The sequence below is a fragment of the Mercenaria mercenaria genome, chromosome 4 (assembly GCF_021730395.1).
Source record: "Mercenaria mercenaria strain notata chromosome 4, MADL_Memer_1, whole genome shotgun sequence".
Taxonomy (NCBI): Eukaryota; Metazoa; Mollusca; class Bivalvia; order Venerida; family Veneridae; genus Mercenaria; species Mercenaria mercenaria.
This window is the reverse complement of record NC_069364.1, coordinates 38,455,322-38,474,055: the sequence shown is the minus strand read 5'-3', so window position 1 is coordinate 38,474,055 and position 18,734 is coordinate 38,455,322. Positions and strand designations below refer to the sequence as shown.

Below are 18,734 nucleotides of genomic sequence, written 5' to 3'. Positions count from 1 at the left end.
AAAGAAATGGTAGGACGAACAGACAGTGATCCTTACTAGCTCAACCTGGCACCTTGTGCAAGGTAAGCTAAAAGTAAATTTCTGAACTGGCGACTGACCATTCGCAACATTCTAAGCACAGAGTCTTTAACCCTTAGCCTGCTGGCGGCAAATGATTCTGCCTTTGCGACCAGTGCAGACCAAGATCAGCCTACAAGAAAAATTCTGTATAAGGTCATAACATGTTGCCTATGTTTCGTATTAAGATGAGTAACAATTTTTAGTCAACCTGGCACCTTGTCAATAAGTGAATAAATTGAATTGGCACTAAATTGAATGATGAGCAAGAGTTAAGAGTACAATTTACAAAACTGTAAAAATGCTATGGTTCACAACAAAGATTTATTTTCCCTTCATTGGTGTCGTTCCACCCTCAACAAATGACACATTGAGTAAAAACAGTAAACTAAGTTTACAGTGGGATTGGGAGCATAATAAGAAGTAAACAATTGCTGTATAAAATACAAAAACATTAAGTTAAACAATGTATAATATTGTATTTACTTTAATATCAAGATTGAAATTAAGATACTAGCTTTGCTTCAGGGTCGTGAAAACTTGTGACATTTTAAAAGGATTTTATAGTTTTTAAAATGAAGGCTTTATGACAACACCATAATTACTTATCTGATATTCAGTATACTCCTGTTCCTTTTAAACCATTCCTAACTGTAGTATGATAAATATTTCCTTCTTATTTGCTGCAAAAACTTCTCAAAAATTGCTGAATCACATGTGCAAAAAATTTCCCAGCATGCAACAAAATAATGGAAACTGATCATGTGACATTATGAATTTAATGTTCATGAACATTCACGAACAGTTCATGAACTTATTCATTATTGTAAAAGGTAATAAACCTAAGTTTTATGTTTAATGAATGATCAGTTCAGAAACTCATGATTGGGTTCAAGATCTGGTACTGAACTAGAAAAAGGTTTTGAATTTTAGTACTTTTAATGAACCTGTGTTCATGAACAATTTTGGTTCTTAGTCTAATACCAACAGTAACTGTTCAGGAACTGGTAAAGTTCTGTAAGTTATTGAACTTTTGCAGTTTTTGAACCAATGGTCAAGAACCATCATTGTTCTAGAACCACAGTCTAAGAACTGTTATGCTGATTCAGGAACAGATCTTTAAGTTCTTCAGAAGTTCTGGAATGTTCAAGAACATAATACTAGTTCTAGAAAATCTTTTACAGGGGAAAACCATAACCCTGTAGTTCCTGAATCACAATTTCAATCATTATCTGAATTTCATTTTCAAGTTCATGAATTTCTTAAATTATTTAATGGATTTTCTGAAATGTTCATGAACTACATTTACAAGACCATGAAATGAAAGTAATATTCTTGAACTTGAGAGTTCATGAATTGGAGTAAGTGAACTTTTCCTTGTAGTTCATGAACTTATTTGATAGTTCATGAAATAATTCATGAATTCTTACAAATTCATGAACCTATTTCACAGGGGTAGAATACTGTTGGGCTGAGTTACAGCTGAAGAAAATGTTAACCCTTACCCTGCTAATTTTCTATAATGAACTGGTCCATCATTCAATTTGGACAGTATCATTAATTGTTAAAAGGGGTGATTATCAAAATTATACTGACTGAATGGCAAACGGTGCAGATGTGCAAGATGATCATGATCTGCACTGGTCACAAAAGCACAGTCAGTCGTGTCCAGCATGATGAGGGTTAAATGGCTATAAGGTTGTGGCTCAAGAAAAATAAGTTAATCTACTTTTAGCAGAGTTTTGATTACATGTATGTTTTATATGCAACATTACAGATGATTTAAGCTAACTGAAACTTCACAATCATTTATTAATATTTTGTTTAGTAATAAACCCAGAAAGCCAGAAGAAAAGTTCATTTTATATACTAAATGCAGCTTAAAGCCATCTTTTAAATTGAAATGACTCTGTACATTTTACAGTAGACTTCAGACAGACATCTCAATAGAACAGTCATACAACAAAAATGATGTGTAGTGAGCATAAAATAACAAAATATGGATTGTACCAGAGTACTTTTGGCTGATGATGGTTTAGAAGTAGCATATATCAGTTACTGTTATATACTCTACAAAACTTATACCTGTCCTGTAAAGTTTTTATATTGGAAAGAATTAGCATTTTCATAAACAGTTACGATCTTTTCATCCTTTTTAACTGTTTTTTTGCTCCTTTAATGATCTTTTTGCAAACAAAGATATGGGTTGCGGGGTTTTGAGTTCAATTCCTTGGCGAGGCATATGTTCTCCGTGACGATTTGATAAAAGACATTGTGTCATGTTACAGGAAGTTGGCAGTTACTTGTGGAGAACAGGTTTGTACTGGTACAGAATCAAGGAACACTTATTGGTTAACTGCCCACACTTACATAACTGATATACTGTTGAAAAATGGTGTTAAACCCTCAAGGGGCACTTAGATTTGCCATTGTCTGTCCACCTGTCCGACATTGTGATGCACATATCTAAAAAAAAAAATAATAACCTAGAGTCTTGAAATTATATTAATGTTGTTCAGCATGTAAAGTTGTGTCTGTGGGGTTAATTTGGGTTTCATTTAGCCAGCCCAGAGTTATAGCCTTTTCATGAATAATGCTATCTTTTACTTAGAATTTAAGGTTAATTTTGATGCATTTTCACTATATCTCTGTTATTACAGAGAGGATTTGATTCAGACTTTAAATAGTAAGTTGTTCAGCATCATAATTCACATCATATAACACAAGGAACATAACTCTAGTGCCAGTATTTCATGAATTATCTCCCCTTTTGACTTAAAATTTCAGGTGAAAGTTTTGGTGCACTTTCACTCTATCCCATTTATTACTAAATGGATTTGAATCAAACTTAAAAGTAGTTGTTACGCATCATCATCCACATCATATGACACAAGGTGCATCACCTGTGCTCCAATATTTCATGAATTATGCCCCCTTTTTGCTTAGAATTATACTTATTTAATGTTTTGATAACTTTATCTTTATCTCTGTTATTAATTAATTTTTTTGGCACAAACGTAAGTTATTGTCCAATACCTTCATCTGCATTGGAGTCATTAAACTCTCCAGTGACTGTTCCAGCTTCCTCAGATGTGCCCATTTTCACTATCCGGCATCGAAATAGTCAAACATGCTGTCTCCTGTGACAGCTCTTGTTTACTTGATTGTCATTGTTAGAATGTTTGTCTCTAAAAAATCTGTGTCAAGTTGAAATGTTACCTGAGGTCTTCAACTGGGTCATTAGGTCAAATCATAGAAAATCATCTCATTAACACTCTGGAGGCCACAATTCCTTCTTGATATTCATAAAACTTGGTCAAAAAGTTTGTTGCTTTGTATCTTTTTGCCTTTTTAAAGACCTGCTCCAGTCGTACATTTTAACCTTAAATTGTCACTGAAAAAGCATGAAAATCCTGACTATGAACAGTGACGCCTGTCAAAATAGAGTGTATTTTATATAAATTCTATATAAAATACCTGTGCTATTGCATGCTAAAGTATGACGCATGGCTGTTAACTGTTACCTATTGTAATCATGGGTTGCATACACACAATAGAATTTGAATAGCCGCGAAGCAGGTCTTTAACAGCAGACTTACAGGGAATACAGCAAGTTTTGTCAATATTTCAACAGTGAATTTTGATAGGATTTCAATCATTTGGAAATTACGACCTCCCTGCATGACACAAAGTCGTTAGCATTTGTTGTCAGTTTGTAATTATGACTAAAGTCGACTGACATTCGTTCATTTCTAGATATAAAGTCCATTGTTTTACATTTACTCCTTGCACATGTAAATTGCAATTTATAATCAAAAGAGCTCTTAGTACAGTGTCTATTATGTTGGCCTCTCTCTCTCCCCCCGCTCTCTCTCTCTCTCTCTCTCTACATGTACATATGTACTCTCTCTCTCTCTCTCTACATGTACATATGTACTCTCTCTCTCTCTCTCTACATGTACATATGTACTCTCTCTCTCTCTCTCTACATGTACATATGTAATTATATAATTATCTAATATATATGTTTTGTTAAAACTGAAAATCTTCTTATTTCAAAAAAGTTTTTACACAATTGTTCCACTAGTGATTCTCTACATACATTATTTACCAGAAAATAGCTTGTAGGGAGTGGGGCTGCTTTCATTTACCTGTTTAAGCTATGAAACCCTGGTGAGTATAGACAATTAAGGGCTATATTGACCTTCTTGTATAATATTGATGCACCCCATCCTTGCAGGAAAACTTGAACAATTAGCTGGTAAATTGTCAGCTTTTCTTCTACCAAGAATAGAGAATACCAAAGCAGGGAAAATGGAAGTGTGTCTACTGGTTTGACAAAATCTATTGATTTTTGACAAGAAATCTAGGAGGATAATGTCTAGGATGTTTCTATGAGACTAGTTTATTGTATCTAACACTGCTATATTGGAATTACATTTCAGAGAGAACTGTATTGTACTGATCAATTTGTAATTAAGATCAATGTTCATTTAAGGAACCCTGTGATTTTTGACATCCGTGTACAAAACATTTGAGCAAAATCTTTGTGTGTTTTACAGAATGGGCCTGACACGGAATTGATGTGATGTGAATTATGTGATGTGTAGTTTTTTGGAACCACTGTTGAAATATACATCAAATATAGCTGCAATGTGATCAATAAACAAATGGATTTGTTGAAATTTTGCTCAGCCTGAGGTAAGATTTTGCTTTATTAATGGTCCATATTACTGGAAGAGTGATCTGTGTAAATATCAAATATGATTTGTTGTTAAATGTAAGGTGTTTGTTGATTGAAAATTTTGTATTTATAGGAGATCGACTGAATCGACAAGCTACGTGCGAGCACTCAAGGTGTTTTATGTAGCTTGCGGGCAGGTCTTTCCAACACAAAAGGAGAGATGTACTTTAGGCTGATATATCCAGCTTACACAGTTTCTCATCAGTCCCTACCTGAAAAACAGGATGGCAGCAATAGATATTTATATTCGTCCCATTCTTTTAAATGAATTCCATTAAAAATAATGACTGTCATTTTGTTTGAACAGTAAAAGGAAAGGCGCGAAAGTTACATCAGTCGCTGCTTAGTGATAATGGGCCGCTGTTTTGACGATGTCCGCATATAGTCAGGGAGAACGTTCCTTAGATGACGTCACAGTTGTTCTGTCTAGTGAACAGAATGGCCGAGAAGCTGATTTTAATGTTAAAAGCAATAAAATGTGTGCAATCTATAATTTAATCTTCTTTACAAATGGAAAGGAAGTATAATGTAAATGTAACAAATGAAACTTTTTTTTTTTTTTAAATGTTCGTGTGAAATGAATGACAGAATAGGATTGGCAAATTAAACATGAATAGCTTGCACGATTCATGGATTTGCCGATCCAATTTTGTTGTTCATTTCGCATGAACACGGAAAAAAAAAATTTAATTTCTTAAGATGATGCAAACAATACACAGTTAGCAATATTGCTATTTAGATTCAATGTTTTTAGCTCGCCTCTACGAAGTATGGAGAGCTATCCTACTCGACCCCGCGTCGGCGTCGGCATCCTTCCGCGTCCGCACCTTGGTTAAAGTTTTGATGCACTTTCTCTTTTATCTTTGTTATTAATTGATGGATTGCTTCAAACTTAAAATAGTTAATCCTCATCATCACCCACATCATATGGCACAAGGATCATAACTGTGACTCCAACATTTCATGAATGATCCCCACTTTTTACTTAGAATTCCAGGTTAAAGTTTTGATGCACTTCCACTTTATCTCAGTTATTACTAAATGGATTTGATTCAGACTAAAAATAGTTGTTCCACATCATCACCCACATCATATGACACAAGGTCCATAACTCTGGCACCAACTTTTAATGAATTATGCCCCGTTTTTACTTACTATAGTATTTTATGTTAATTTTGATGCATTTTCACTATATCTCTGTTATTTCAGAAGGGATTTGATTCAAACTTAAAATAATTGTTTATCATCATCACCTACGTCATTTGACACAAGGGCCATAACTGTGACACCTGTATTTTATGAGTTATCTCCCTTTATACTTAAAATTTCAGGTTAAAGTTTTTATGCACTTCAGTCTGTCTCTGTTATTACCAAACAGATTTGATTCAAACTTGTACCACATCATCATCCACATCATATGACACAAGAGCAATAACTCATGCACCAATATTGTATGAATTATGCCCCCTTTTTACTTAAAATTTCAGGTTGATTATGGTGCACTTTCACTACATCTTTGTCATTACTTTAATGAATTTGATTAAAACTTAAATTAGGTTTTTCCAGATCATCATCCTCATCATAATAACATAGGTCAGTAAGTCTGGTGCAAATATTTTATGAGTTATTGCCCCTTTTACTTAGAATTTCAGTTTAAATTTGATGCTTTTTTTATATCTCTGTTGTTACTAAATGGATTTAATCAAACTTAAAATGGTTGTTTCACATCATCACTCACCTCATATAACACAAGTTTGATAATTCTGGTACCAGTACATTCTAAGTTATGCCCTCTTTTTACTAATAGAATTTCCGGTTCAAGTTGCGATGCACTTTTGCTATATCTCCCAGACTTTATTCAAACTTAAAATAGTTGTACCAAATTCTTAGCCACATGATTTGACACATGATGCATTACTTTTGTGGAAGTTTTCCATGAATTATGTTCCTTTTATACTGATTTAGTGTTTTGAGACTTAAGCTATTGTCCAATATCTTCATCCACATTTGAGTCATTAAAGCTACTGTCTGTGCGTACATCCATCCATATGTCCCAAAATATTGTGTGTCCAACCACACTTTTTGAAGGAATAGATTCAAAGTTACTCAGATGCACAACCTTATCTGATTATGAACATAAAGAATGTGCTGTGACTATTTTGACTAGAGTTATGGCCCTTTTTTTAATTTTACTATATAGGATATAGTGAAGAAATTTTATGTGTTCAGTTCCTCATACATTTTGAAGGAATGGATTCAAAGTTGCATAGGTGAAGAACCGGCGTGATATGAAATTGCGGGGGCATCCGTGTCCTCTGGACACAATCCTAGTTTTTTAAAATTTTTAATTATGTTTTTTTAGTGGTATCCCTTAATTGTGTGATATTTCTTGCAGTAAAAATGAAGTGATTAAAAAAAAAAGAAAACAAATTACAAATCTTCTTCAGAATTCATGAAAACAGACAAATCACAAATTTTCAAAATTGGTTGCATGTTGTATTGTAATATTCTCCCTGCATGCTTGCCTAAAGCTGTAATCAGTTCTTTGTGATCAGTCTCAAAGTATTGAATTGATTTTATTGCATTAACTCTATGTGGGTGATACTAAAGCCTGGTGTTTTTAAGAAAATCAATGTTAATACTGTAAAGGAATGCCTCGTGTCACCATGGGAGTAATAGTAGGGTTCATAATGAACAAATTTAGTAATTTATGCTTCAAAGTATACCAGAAAATTGTTCTTTGTGAGACGGAATTAATTACAAGTTTGATGTGACTCATGTAATATGGCTTATGATGATAACTTATGTGTTAGTCAATAAAATGTCCTCTACCAGTTTTATACAAGGATGGGTGCACTTAGCCTCTTTGAGGGTAGAGCCAAAATAAAAGTATCTTAAATCGCATGATCAGTTTCTGCCATTTGTTTTGTACTCTGGGAACTTTTGCACATGTGATTTAGCAGTTTTTGAGCAGTTTATTTGGCTATTTATAAGAAAAAAGGTATTACACTACAGCAAGGTAACATGATATTTCCGGTCCTTGTTCAACATAAAGTAGGACTGCTGTCAATGTTCTTCCTCCAGTTGTAGATGGTTCTTTTGTACTATCCATTGTTTCACACTTTTTGTCAGAAAATAAATAAATTAAGGAAATTGAAAACAGCCTCCTTCATTTCTGAAAACTGAAATGACTGAAGTACAATACAAAACATAATGTCAGCAATTATTTTATTTTTCTAACTATTAGACTAAGTGTTCTTTTTTGGAATTCGTCTTGGTTTAAGTTGTGGTCAGCCTGTATAATTTTCATTTTTGAAGTGCTAGGAACAAACAACTGCTGACTTAGAGATCTGTTCAGAAATCAACAACAGAAATCTATGATATAAAGAATAAATATGGTAAAATTGGAAATGCATTTTACTAGCAAATATACTATTTACTCTAATAACCTTCTTTAATGAAGTTTGTGTATTTTTGATAAAATTTATTTGACTGCAAACAAAAAATGTGATTATAATGAATATTTATATACCTGGAAATCACTCACTGACACACATCTCGCCTGATTTTAACTACCCAATTCATCTTTGGAAAATTTATAAAAACTCGGATTAAAATAACATCAGTCATTTGAATTACACTTTGGAACACATTAAAAGTAAATTATTATTAAACTTTGTGTGTTTTCCTATCTTATCATAAACAGTGTACTTTAACACTGGAAGCAGTAATACTGCTCTGAGATAATGTTTACAACTGACCCATCTCAGCCTCGTTCTGGCCTAAGACCACAGTTATTTTTACTATATGTTCTATATAGGCACTGGACACTATAGCAATTTTGCATGCATTCCAACCCCTATAAAAATACCTGAACTCAACAGAACTATCCAAGAGAAAAAATTCCAGCCACAGTAAACATTGGGTTGACCGGCTCTTTTTTCCACCATTTTGAACCAAATCACATGCGTATGAAGAATACTCTCTAGATGGCCGCAAACAGGCAAAACAGGCCCTATCAAAAAGTCATGTTATGCATATTCTGACATTTTTATTCTGTCAAATTGTACATGTACCTACTATTTCATATCTCGTCTATTAAATCATGCCATTTATTGCAGGTCTTTCACTCAAAAATTCACCAATATTCACCATCAAACAGAGGAACTATTTTCCGCGTAACCACTTCCGTATTGTGGTCAACCAAGGGCAAATAACTGTGGTCTTGTGCCTTCTGGCAATGGAATGTAAAGCATGCATATAATTTGAGAAGGGGCTATTCTGAGCATTAAATACTGCTGTTATGACTTGCATTTTCTGTGAATGACATAAGAAGCATTCTTTTCTTTCCAAAAATAATAACATTATGATTGAACCGAACATTTTTCACCCGTCTCTTATGCTTTAAAGGATAGAATTTTTGTACCCTGATTACCTTTGTTTAGATAACTCCACACTCCAGTGACAACTCCAGCTTCCTTAGAGGTGCCAGAATTTGCTATCCAGCATCAAAATAGTCAAGCACACTGATTGTTGTGACAGCTCATGTTTAATGCTGTTATACCCCCTAGTTGTTCAGGTGGTAACAGATCAAGGTCGCACTGACTGGAACTGAAAAACTGCAAAGTTGGCTGTGATCAGAGTACTAGACAAAATAAACCCAACAAAATATTGTAGTTTCCAAAACAAAGTTACATTTGTTGCCTATCTAAAGATCAGACTTTCTCCCTGACAAGTATTTCATGAGCTGTTCATGAATAAATTATAAAACATGTTCATGAACAGTTCATGAAGTAGATCATGCACTTGTTTTGTTTGTTTGTTTGTTTTAGGTTTAACGCCGTTTTTCAACAGTATTTCAGTCATGTAACGGCGGGCAGTTAACCTAACCAGTGTTCCTGGATTCTGTACCAGTACAAACCTGTTCTCCGCAAGTAACTGCCAACTTCCCCACATGAATCAGAGGTGGAGGACTAATGATTTCAGACACAATGTCGTTTATCAAATAGTCACGGAGAACATACGCCCCGCCCGAGGATCGAACTCACGATCCAGCGATCCGTAGACCAACGCTTTTACCTGCTGAGCTTGTAATAGTCCCATTTTCAGTTAATGAATCATAAGGTCATATATATACATTTTACTTTTGTATTATGATAGCTGTTGGATAGTGGAGTGTTCCTGACCCCTGACAGCTCTTGTTATTATCCTACTTTCAACTTTAAGCTGTTGACTTGGCTTTATTTTGAACACTGGAATATTCTCACTGATTTTGTGTCTAAAATAAGCATGTTGCTAAGGTGATACAAGAATAAAAAAACAACAACAAAAATCACCCAGAAATTAAAGTAAGACAAAAAAACAACTCTTTGTATAAGACTTACAAACGATTATGAACAGTTTTTTTTTATTAGTATACATGGTGTTAAAACAGAAGTATCTAATTTCTCCAGCAGTTAACTGGCATACAACAAAATATGGAGTGGAGTCATGAAAGTGGAGTCTGGAGTAAAATTTTGGAGTGACATTGGAATGAAAAATTGCATTGAGATCTTATGTTTTTTTTCTATATCAGTTATATTGATTACATGGTGAAGGTTATAAAGAAGGAAAGCGGTGGAACGAGTAACAAGTATAGATTAGTGTGAAGCACTGTTCCACAAGAAGAACAATAACATACTTATTGTGATATCACTTTAAGTGACAGGTAATCAAAGTTAAAAAGATAAAACTAAAAGTTAAAAAAAAAAAAAAACTTGAAAAAATGGCAGAAATATCTACTATTCATTATTTCCATAAATTTGTATTGGATAGTGTTTGGAATTAAAACTATGAACTTTAAATAGAAATCAAGAAAATTCATCTTTTATACAATTTTAAATTCAGTTTTGTAAACATTTATTGGATTGGATACGGTATTCAAATTGTACATCAGCTCTGACCCAAAGGTTAATTGAGCTCTTCCTTTTATTATGTTAAAGCTGCAGTCAGTCACTTTTGTTATTATTATTATTTCATAATTTTGTAAAACACCTGTATTGGATTGTATATGGTATTAAACCCCAAAGATTAATTAAAGACTTAAAATCATAATTTGTACTATAAATAATTGCCATGTTCAATGAAAAAGTAACAAGAAGAAAGAATCTTCTCATTTTCTACAATCATCAGTAGCAACAAATTAAAACTCTGTCTATTTTACAGAACCTGTAGAAATTTGGAACAAATTTCAGGTAGGTGTTGCAAAATGTTGGTATCAAGTTTACATAAAGTATATGACATGCTTTCCTCATCTTGTTCCCAATTATTTTTAGAAACTATAATGATCCCCCACTTTCAACTTGTATTGGTTGCCATGGAAATAATTTTGTGAGAAAATAGAATGTGTGTGTTTGTAGAGTTATTTTCAAGAAATTGAACTTTGTTACCGGGATGCAGTATTTAATTGTGATAGATTATGTAATAAATTTAAATTATTGGCTGAAAGGATTATGTGCAGTGAGATTGATAGCTATAGTTTAGAATGGGGTAATTATTTTTCTCAGAAATTGATAGTTCTTTGAACTTGGCAAATATTCATCCAATTAACTAAGAAATAAAAACAACTTTTAATGTCTGTGAATATGTTTGTCTGACAGTAGTGAATGATTGTTTTTCAAGGATATTTGTTGCTGTGACCACACTCCTTATCTCACTCAATATATTGGTAAGATCTCAAATTTTCATCTTTACAAATACAAGAGTTATAAGCCTAATAATAGTATTCACCTTTGTACTGGTGTTATCATCTATATATTCCTGGCACTTTCACTTTTTCTCTGGTACTACTTACAGGGGGTTAATCAGGTTAATCAGATTTTGATTAAGTGAGGGTTTGTTTGAACATACAGCAAATTATTATTTACATTATTTGTGTTCACTGAATGCTTAACACATGTTAGATTTTGACTGGAGGTACCGTTTAAATCCTGGCTGCCAAGGTAAAGTTATTTGCATATGTATAAACTTAATTATATATTTTGGCTAAGAAATGATATGAATATAAGAACTTTTGTATTATTTTGTCAAAGATTTTCATTGACATATATATATTTAACTGGAATTCATTAGAAATGCAGTTTTGTAAAATTATTATTACGTCCCTTAAAATTGTTAACATCAACAACAATAAGTTTAATGCGAAAACTGTTTTAGAAAATATTGTTTGGCTCAAGATTGTTGAAATAACCCAGTATATCTATCAAATGCAAATGTAAAAGTTGAAATCATATTTAAATTAAAAGAATTAAAGCACTTTTTTTGAATACTTGCATAATAAAGGGAAGTAATTATAAAAATTCATGGAAAGTAATAACAGATATTTTACTATACGTAATGGGTATTTTATAATAAATCTTGAAACTGAAAAATGTCACTAAATGTTGCTTGAATGTGACTGATCACCTTAAATGGATTTAACTTGATCTTAAAGTAGTTGTTACACCTTACACAAGGACCATAACTCTTGCAGTAAAATTTCATTAATTATGTCCCTTACTTTGTTTAATGCCTTTAAAGTACATTTATCTCGGTGGTAATAAAATGGATCTGATTAAAACTTAAATGGTAAGTTGCACCACATTATCACCTACATCATTTGACACAAGGCCTACTCTTTCATCAACATTTCATGAATTATGCCCACTTATTCTAATCTTAGAATTTCAGATTAAAGTCAAGCTATTTGATTTAAACTTTAAATACCAGGAATCTTCAAAAACTATCCCAAAATGTGCTCAATCTTTATTTCTGGTCCTATTTTGCTGAAATTTGCAAGCATTGTAGGTAAGGATGTCGTAAATGTGAATTCAAAATAAGAACTTTATTCATTTACTACTTCTTAGGGAAAATCACTACCAGTAAAGCGGCCCAACATCATTATGAGGTTGTCATATTAAACAAAATTAATCAATACAGCTGGTGATTACCAGTGGCCTTTAAATGCATTTCCATAAAAAGCTGTCCTGCGAACAAATAAAAACCTTTCATATTATATTCCTGTGGTACAGTGAAATGGGATACTGACACGTGATGGACCAATCTATATCAAGGAGCTCTTTAGTTTGCACAATGTGACTGAACATAATTGAGCCGCGCCATGAGAAAACCAACATAGTGCATTTGTGACCAGCATGTATCCAGACCAGCCCAGTCGGGTCAGGATCCATGCTGTTTGCTAACGGTTTCTATAATTGCAATAGGCTTTGAAAACGAACAGCATGAATCCTGACCAGACTGCATGGATGCGCAGGCTGGTCTTGATCCTTGCTGGTCGCAAGTGCACTATGTTGGTTTTCTCATGGTGTGGCTCCATTGTTTTCGTTGTTTTCTGGTGTCTCCCTGCTGCTTTTAAACTACCCTCATACCAAGCATAAAATATTGGTTTGTCCCTTAAACCTTACAAAGCATTGCATTTTGTCTCTTTCCTTGATTTTGATTCAAAACTCAAAATGTTCAGATTTTCAGACAATGACCAGTTTTTGATTATTTGATATGAAAGCGATTTTGCACAGAATTTAGTTATTTGTGTACCTAAATTATTTTTCAAAAATGTTGTGCAATTGGTAGAGCCATCAGGAGTATCTTTGCACTTGAATAAAGCTGTGGTTCAAATCATGGTTGTGACTTTTTAGCTCACATGAGCAAGAAGTGATGAAGGCGAGCTATTGTGACCGATCATTTTCAGTCTGGCATCGTGCGTCATCTGGGGTGCGTCGTCCAGCAACATTTGCCTTGTTAACACTCTAGAGGCTACAGTTGTGACCCAATCTTTATGAAACTTGTTCAAAATGTTTGTCTTGATGATCTCTAGGTCAAGTTTGAAACTGGGTCATGTGGGGTCAAAAACTAGGTCAGTAGGGAAGATCCAAGGAAAATCTTGTTAACACTCTAGAGTTCACAGTTAAAGTTTGAAACTCGTGAGAATTGGTCAGTGTTTTGATGACTTCTAGGTCATGTTTTAAACTGGGTCATATTGGATCAAAAACTAGGTCACTTGGCCAAATCAAAGAAAAAGCTTGTTAACACTCTAGAGGCCACATTTATGACCCTATCTTCATGAAACTTGGCTAGATTGTTTATCTTGATGATTTTAAGGCCAAGGTTGAAACTTGGTCATATAGGGTTAAGAACTAGGTCACTTGGCCAGATCAAAGGAAAATCTTGTTAACACTCTAGACATGCTAGATACCACATTTTAAGTTTGAAACTCATGAGAAATGGTCAGAATGTTTGTACTGATGATTTCTAGGTCAAATAAGATTCTGGATCATGATAAAAAACTGTCACCTGGTCAAATCAAAGGAAAAGATTGTTAACATTCTAGAGGCCACATTTATAACCATATCTTCATGACATTTGGTCAGAATGTTTGTCTTGATAAACTTTAGTTCAAGATTGTATCTTGATCATGCGGGGTGGAAAACTAGGTCACCTGATCAAATCAAAGGAAAAGTTTGTTAACACTCTTGAGGCAACACTTATGACCCTATCTTCATGAAACTTGGTCAGAATGTTTATCTTGATGATTCCTATGTCAAGTTTGTATGTTGATCATGTGGGATGAAAAACTAGGTAAGGCCACACCAAATTGAAAAGTTGTTCATCAGTTTTTTTTCTGAAAAAATTGAGGCTGAGCGAGTGAAAAAATAATTTAAATATTTTTTTTGGTTTTTGAGAAAATCAGGAGCGAGCAAAGAAATATATTTGTCTTGATTTGGCTCTCGATTGACTAATAAAAACCTTAAAATAGAATGTACAGCCCTAGCTAGCTTTTACATTAAAAATAATTCACCTGGGATTGAGAAAATTTGAACTGCAGATGCACAACAAAGCAAACTCAGAGGTAATAAACATTGGCATACAGTACAGTGTAATCAAATCATGTATGCTTTTGAAAATGCTGTTAGAAAATACTATTCGAAGCTTTTGACTTGAAAGTTGAAATAGTTATTTACTATCAAAGTCTACACCAGGAGAAACAATCCCCATAACTCTGAATTTTGACAGAGTTGTGCCCCTTTTTATAAAACCTTAAAATAGAATGTACAGCCCTAGCTAGCTTTTACATTAAAAATAATTCACCTGGGATTGAGAAAATTTGAACTGCAGATGCACAACGAAGCAAACTCAGAGGTAATAAACATTGGCATACAGTACAGTGTAATCAAATCATGTATGCATTTGAAAATGCTGTTAGAAAATACTTTTCGATGTTTTTGATCAAATATCTCTGTTACTATTAAAGCTTTTGATTTGAAAGTTGAAATAGTTATTTACTATCAAAGTCTACACCAGGAGAAACAATCCCCATAACTCTGATTTGAATTTTGACAGAATTATGTCCCTTTTTAACTTAGAATTTTTTGGCAAGTTCCTTTCTAAATTTTCTTAAATAAGGGAACTAATATTGCTGGAGCTAATAATAGAAAAATCTTTAAGCCACTTCTTCTCATGACAGCCAGACAGATCTTCATCAAACATTGGCTGTAGCATCACTGTTAGGTCCTTTCCAACATTTGTTCAATGGGGTTGCTTGGCCTATTTTAGGAGCCACCATAGAGCTAAAATTAGAAAACTTTATAAACAATTTCATCTCTTGAACTGCATGACAGATTCTCATGAACAGCTTGATGGATCCTCATTCAACATGGTCTGTAACATCGTTATAAGTATTCTTTCATATTTGTTCAAATGAGGGCACTTGACCCATTTTAGGGGCCACTAGATCCAAAAATAGAAAAACCTTTATACAAGTTCTTCTCATGAACAGCTCTATGGATCTTCATCAAACTTGATCTGTAGCATCATTACAAGGTCTTCTCCCAAATTTGTTCAAATAGGGGTGCATTTGGCCCATGTTAGGGACCACTAGAGCTGAAAATAGAAAAATCTTTAAATGACTGCTTCTCATTAACTGGATCTTTATCAAACATGGTCTGTAACATCATTGTAAGGTCATCTCTCAAGCTGTTTCAAATGGGGCATTTGGCCCCTTTTAGGGGCTGCTGGAACTGAAGATAGAAAAATCTGTATACAACTTAATCTCATGCACCACTTCATGAATCTACATGAAATTGAGCATCTGTAGCACCGTATACATATAATTAGGTCATTTCTTAATTTTTTCAATGGGTCAACTCAGCTCGTTTAAGAGGCTGCTAGAGCTATAAATAGGAAAACTTGTCCATGAATAGCTTTATGGATCTTCATCAAACTTGTTTTGTAGCATCATTGTAAGGTCCTTTCTTCATTTTGTTCAAAATGGGAGCACTTAGCCCCAGTTTTGGCCATTAGAGCTGAAAACAGAAATACCTTTAAACAACTTTTAGCAAATGCGGAATAGGAAAAGAAATGAAATTTGGCTAGATGATTTTACATGACGTTCCCATTGTGATTAACAATTTACTTATTATTTGTCCAAAGAAACCATTATTTTGACATATTAACTCCACCTACATTATATAACAGTTTCATCAATTCTTGTGCTTCCCAGAATTCTTTTTTAGGAGATTGGGTGGGGGGGGGGTGTGGGGGGGGCCTTAGATTTGCCCTATGGCATAGCTCGTCTGTACAGATGTCCATCCATCTAAATTTGTGTTGTGCATGTCTCAAAAAATATTTGTCCTGAAGTCATAAAACGTTGTATAATTCATATTTTGTTATGGATTACATTTTCTCTCCTTCAACTGTAAGGAAATATTAGTGGTAATGCAAAACAGTATCATGTACTTTTATTTTTCAGGTTTGTAGACCGCACAAAATGGCATCATGTTACAGCTTGTTAGAAATGATTTGGAATACCTGAAGGAGAAAATTAGTGCACTTTCCAATAAAAACAAGAGGCTAGCTTCAAGTAAAATACAGGATTTAGCTGCCAGTACAAGACATTTGAAACATGTTTACCACTTGAAGGTGAAAATAGCTGTGTAAGCAAATGGGGAACAAGTTGTGTGCACCTTTATTGTCAAAGAAGGCTAATCATCCACAACATAGTCAGCCATGGCATACACGCAAAGACTCAAATCTTCTCAGGTAAAATGAGAATGTTTTTTTCCATGCTCATTTAAAGGATCCATGTTTTAAAGATTTGTCCTTGACCTTCTGGCTGCATGGGAGATTATTTGCCCTAGACCTATCCACATAGGAGATTCATGTCATAAAGATTTGTCCTTGAACATTTATTCAGACTGGAGGTTCATGTCAAATCACTTGGCACAAATGTATCCAAAAATGTGAAAACCTGTTTTGTAAAACACCTTGACCATTAGTTAAAGTTCAAAGTCACACTTGGAGGTCTAAGGTCCTGTATGTTCCATAACTCTTCCCTCATTCAAGGGATTTTAATATCACTTACTATAAATATTCTCCGTAAAGATGGTGTGTTATGTGCAACACCCAGACTCATATTTCAAAGTTGGAAGTCAAAGGTCAACAGGGGTTTTCTTTTATACCTATCTGAGCATGAAATGCTAATGATTAGCCTTTAGGATCATAGTCAACCTCTGCGCAGGAGTATTGTCAAACAATCATCCCTGCCTTCAAGCAAATCATGTGACGATGGTACAACCATATGATCCTAAAATGGCGGTGCACTTGGCAATGCCAGGTAAACCAAATGCTTGCCTTAATCTACGGTCAAATTGGCATTTATGTCACAACCTTTAAGAACATAATGAAAGTTTTTGATATATCTATATTTTGCAGTATGTCACTCGTCAAATTCTCTTACTGTCAAGTAATTTTATTGTTTACCATTTTTAGCAGGTGCGCATCACAACACTAGAAGGAAAAAAAGTAATTTTAGTATTACTGCATTATTTTTTAGTTTTTGCTCGTTTTGCAAACAAAATATATAATATTTAACTACTGAGATAAAAACTTTGAACAACAAAATTAAAATAATGAAAAATATAACTCGGCTGAAATTCAGCCCAATTTATACATGGTGGCAGTGTCTACTGTACCGATAAGGGGAAGTAACACTGTGTTAGAGTTTGGATCATTGTATGTCTGTCTTCCATCTGTAGACCATCCTTCATCCACAATATCTTCTCCTAAACCATCAAGCCAATTTTAACCAAACTTCACATGAATGTTATTTAGAGTCATGCTGACAAGGTCAGATGAGTGGTTTAGGGCCATCTTGGCCTTCTTGTTTGACATTTTGCTATATAACAGCAATAAAAACGAGTGGAAACCAGAACAGTATATTAGAGATAACATTTCAGCAGAATTTCATGTGACATTTGTTTCCATTTTGCTGAAATGCAGGAGTTTCTGAGCTGTGGGAGATGCTTCCTTTAGTTATGATTAGATTTTCAACTCTACTGGGAACGTTCAGCCAGTGAAAATCTATTAAAATAATGCATTTTGTTCTGCCTGATAGACAGAGATTGTGATCAAGTCTGAAAGGATAGACATTTTGCACTAGGTTTTTTTTTTGTTAGAATTTGAGAACAAATTTTTTCACTAAGGTTAAAGTATTTTGTTGAGAATTAGTTTTTCTTGTTCCGCTTGTAGAATTGTTGTCTTGGTAACTTTATAACTGTCATACATGTCAGTAGCTTAACCTCGTAAGACATAGTTGAAGGTACTCTGTCTTGTTATAACCATTATATTGTCCCCATCTGCTTATCCAATGTTTATCAAATAGGGTGACATTGTTTACGGATGTAATATGTTGGCCAAGATTCATAACCATCCAGATAGTCCCAGCTGCTTCATAGGTACGACCTTTGAATAACTAAACGTTGCAAAAATTGACAGTTTCCTCTTTCTGACTTGAGTAGTTCTTTCACGAACCACTTGATGCATCTTTACCAAATTTGGTTTTATACTTCCTTGTATGGTCCTCTCTCAAGTTTGTTCAAATAAAAACTGGTTCAGCTTAACC

The 18,734-nt window shown here is 33.9% G+C and overlaps 1 protein-coding gene across 5 annotated transcripts in view; it reads left to right on the top strand.

Annotated features, from left to right (window-relative positions):
• The first annotated feature begins 4,588 nt into the window (after window positions 1-4,588).
• The window catches only part of LOC123551482 (protein still life, isoform SIF type 1-like), a 157,603-nt gene continuing 143,457 nt past the window's right edge, over window positions 4,589-18,734 (top strand). For 2 of the 5 annotated variants that reach the window (XM_053540950.1, XM_053540949.1), the window contains exons 1-2: window positions 4,592-4,758; window positions 16,584-16,873. In XM_053540950.1, the coding sequence (XP_053396925.1) occupies window positions 16,776-16,873 (98 nt within the window). In that variant the 5' untranslated portion in view covers window positions 4,592-4,758; window positions 16,584-16,775. Of the gene's footprint in view, window positions 4,759-11,216; window positions 11,330-16,583; window positions 16,874-18,734 lie in introns of those variants that run through there. The other 3 variants (XM_053540944.1, XM_053540947.1, XM_053540945.1) reach the window with 3 other exon arrangements.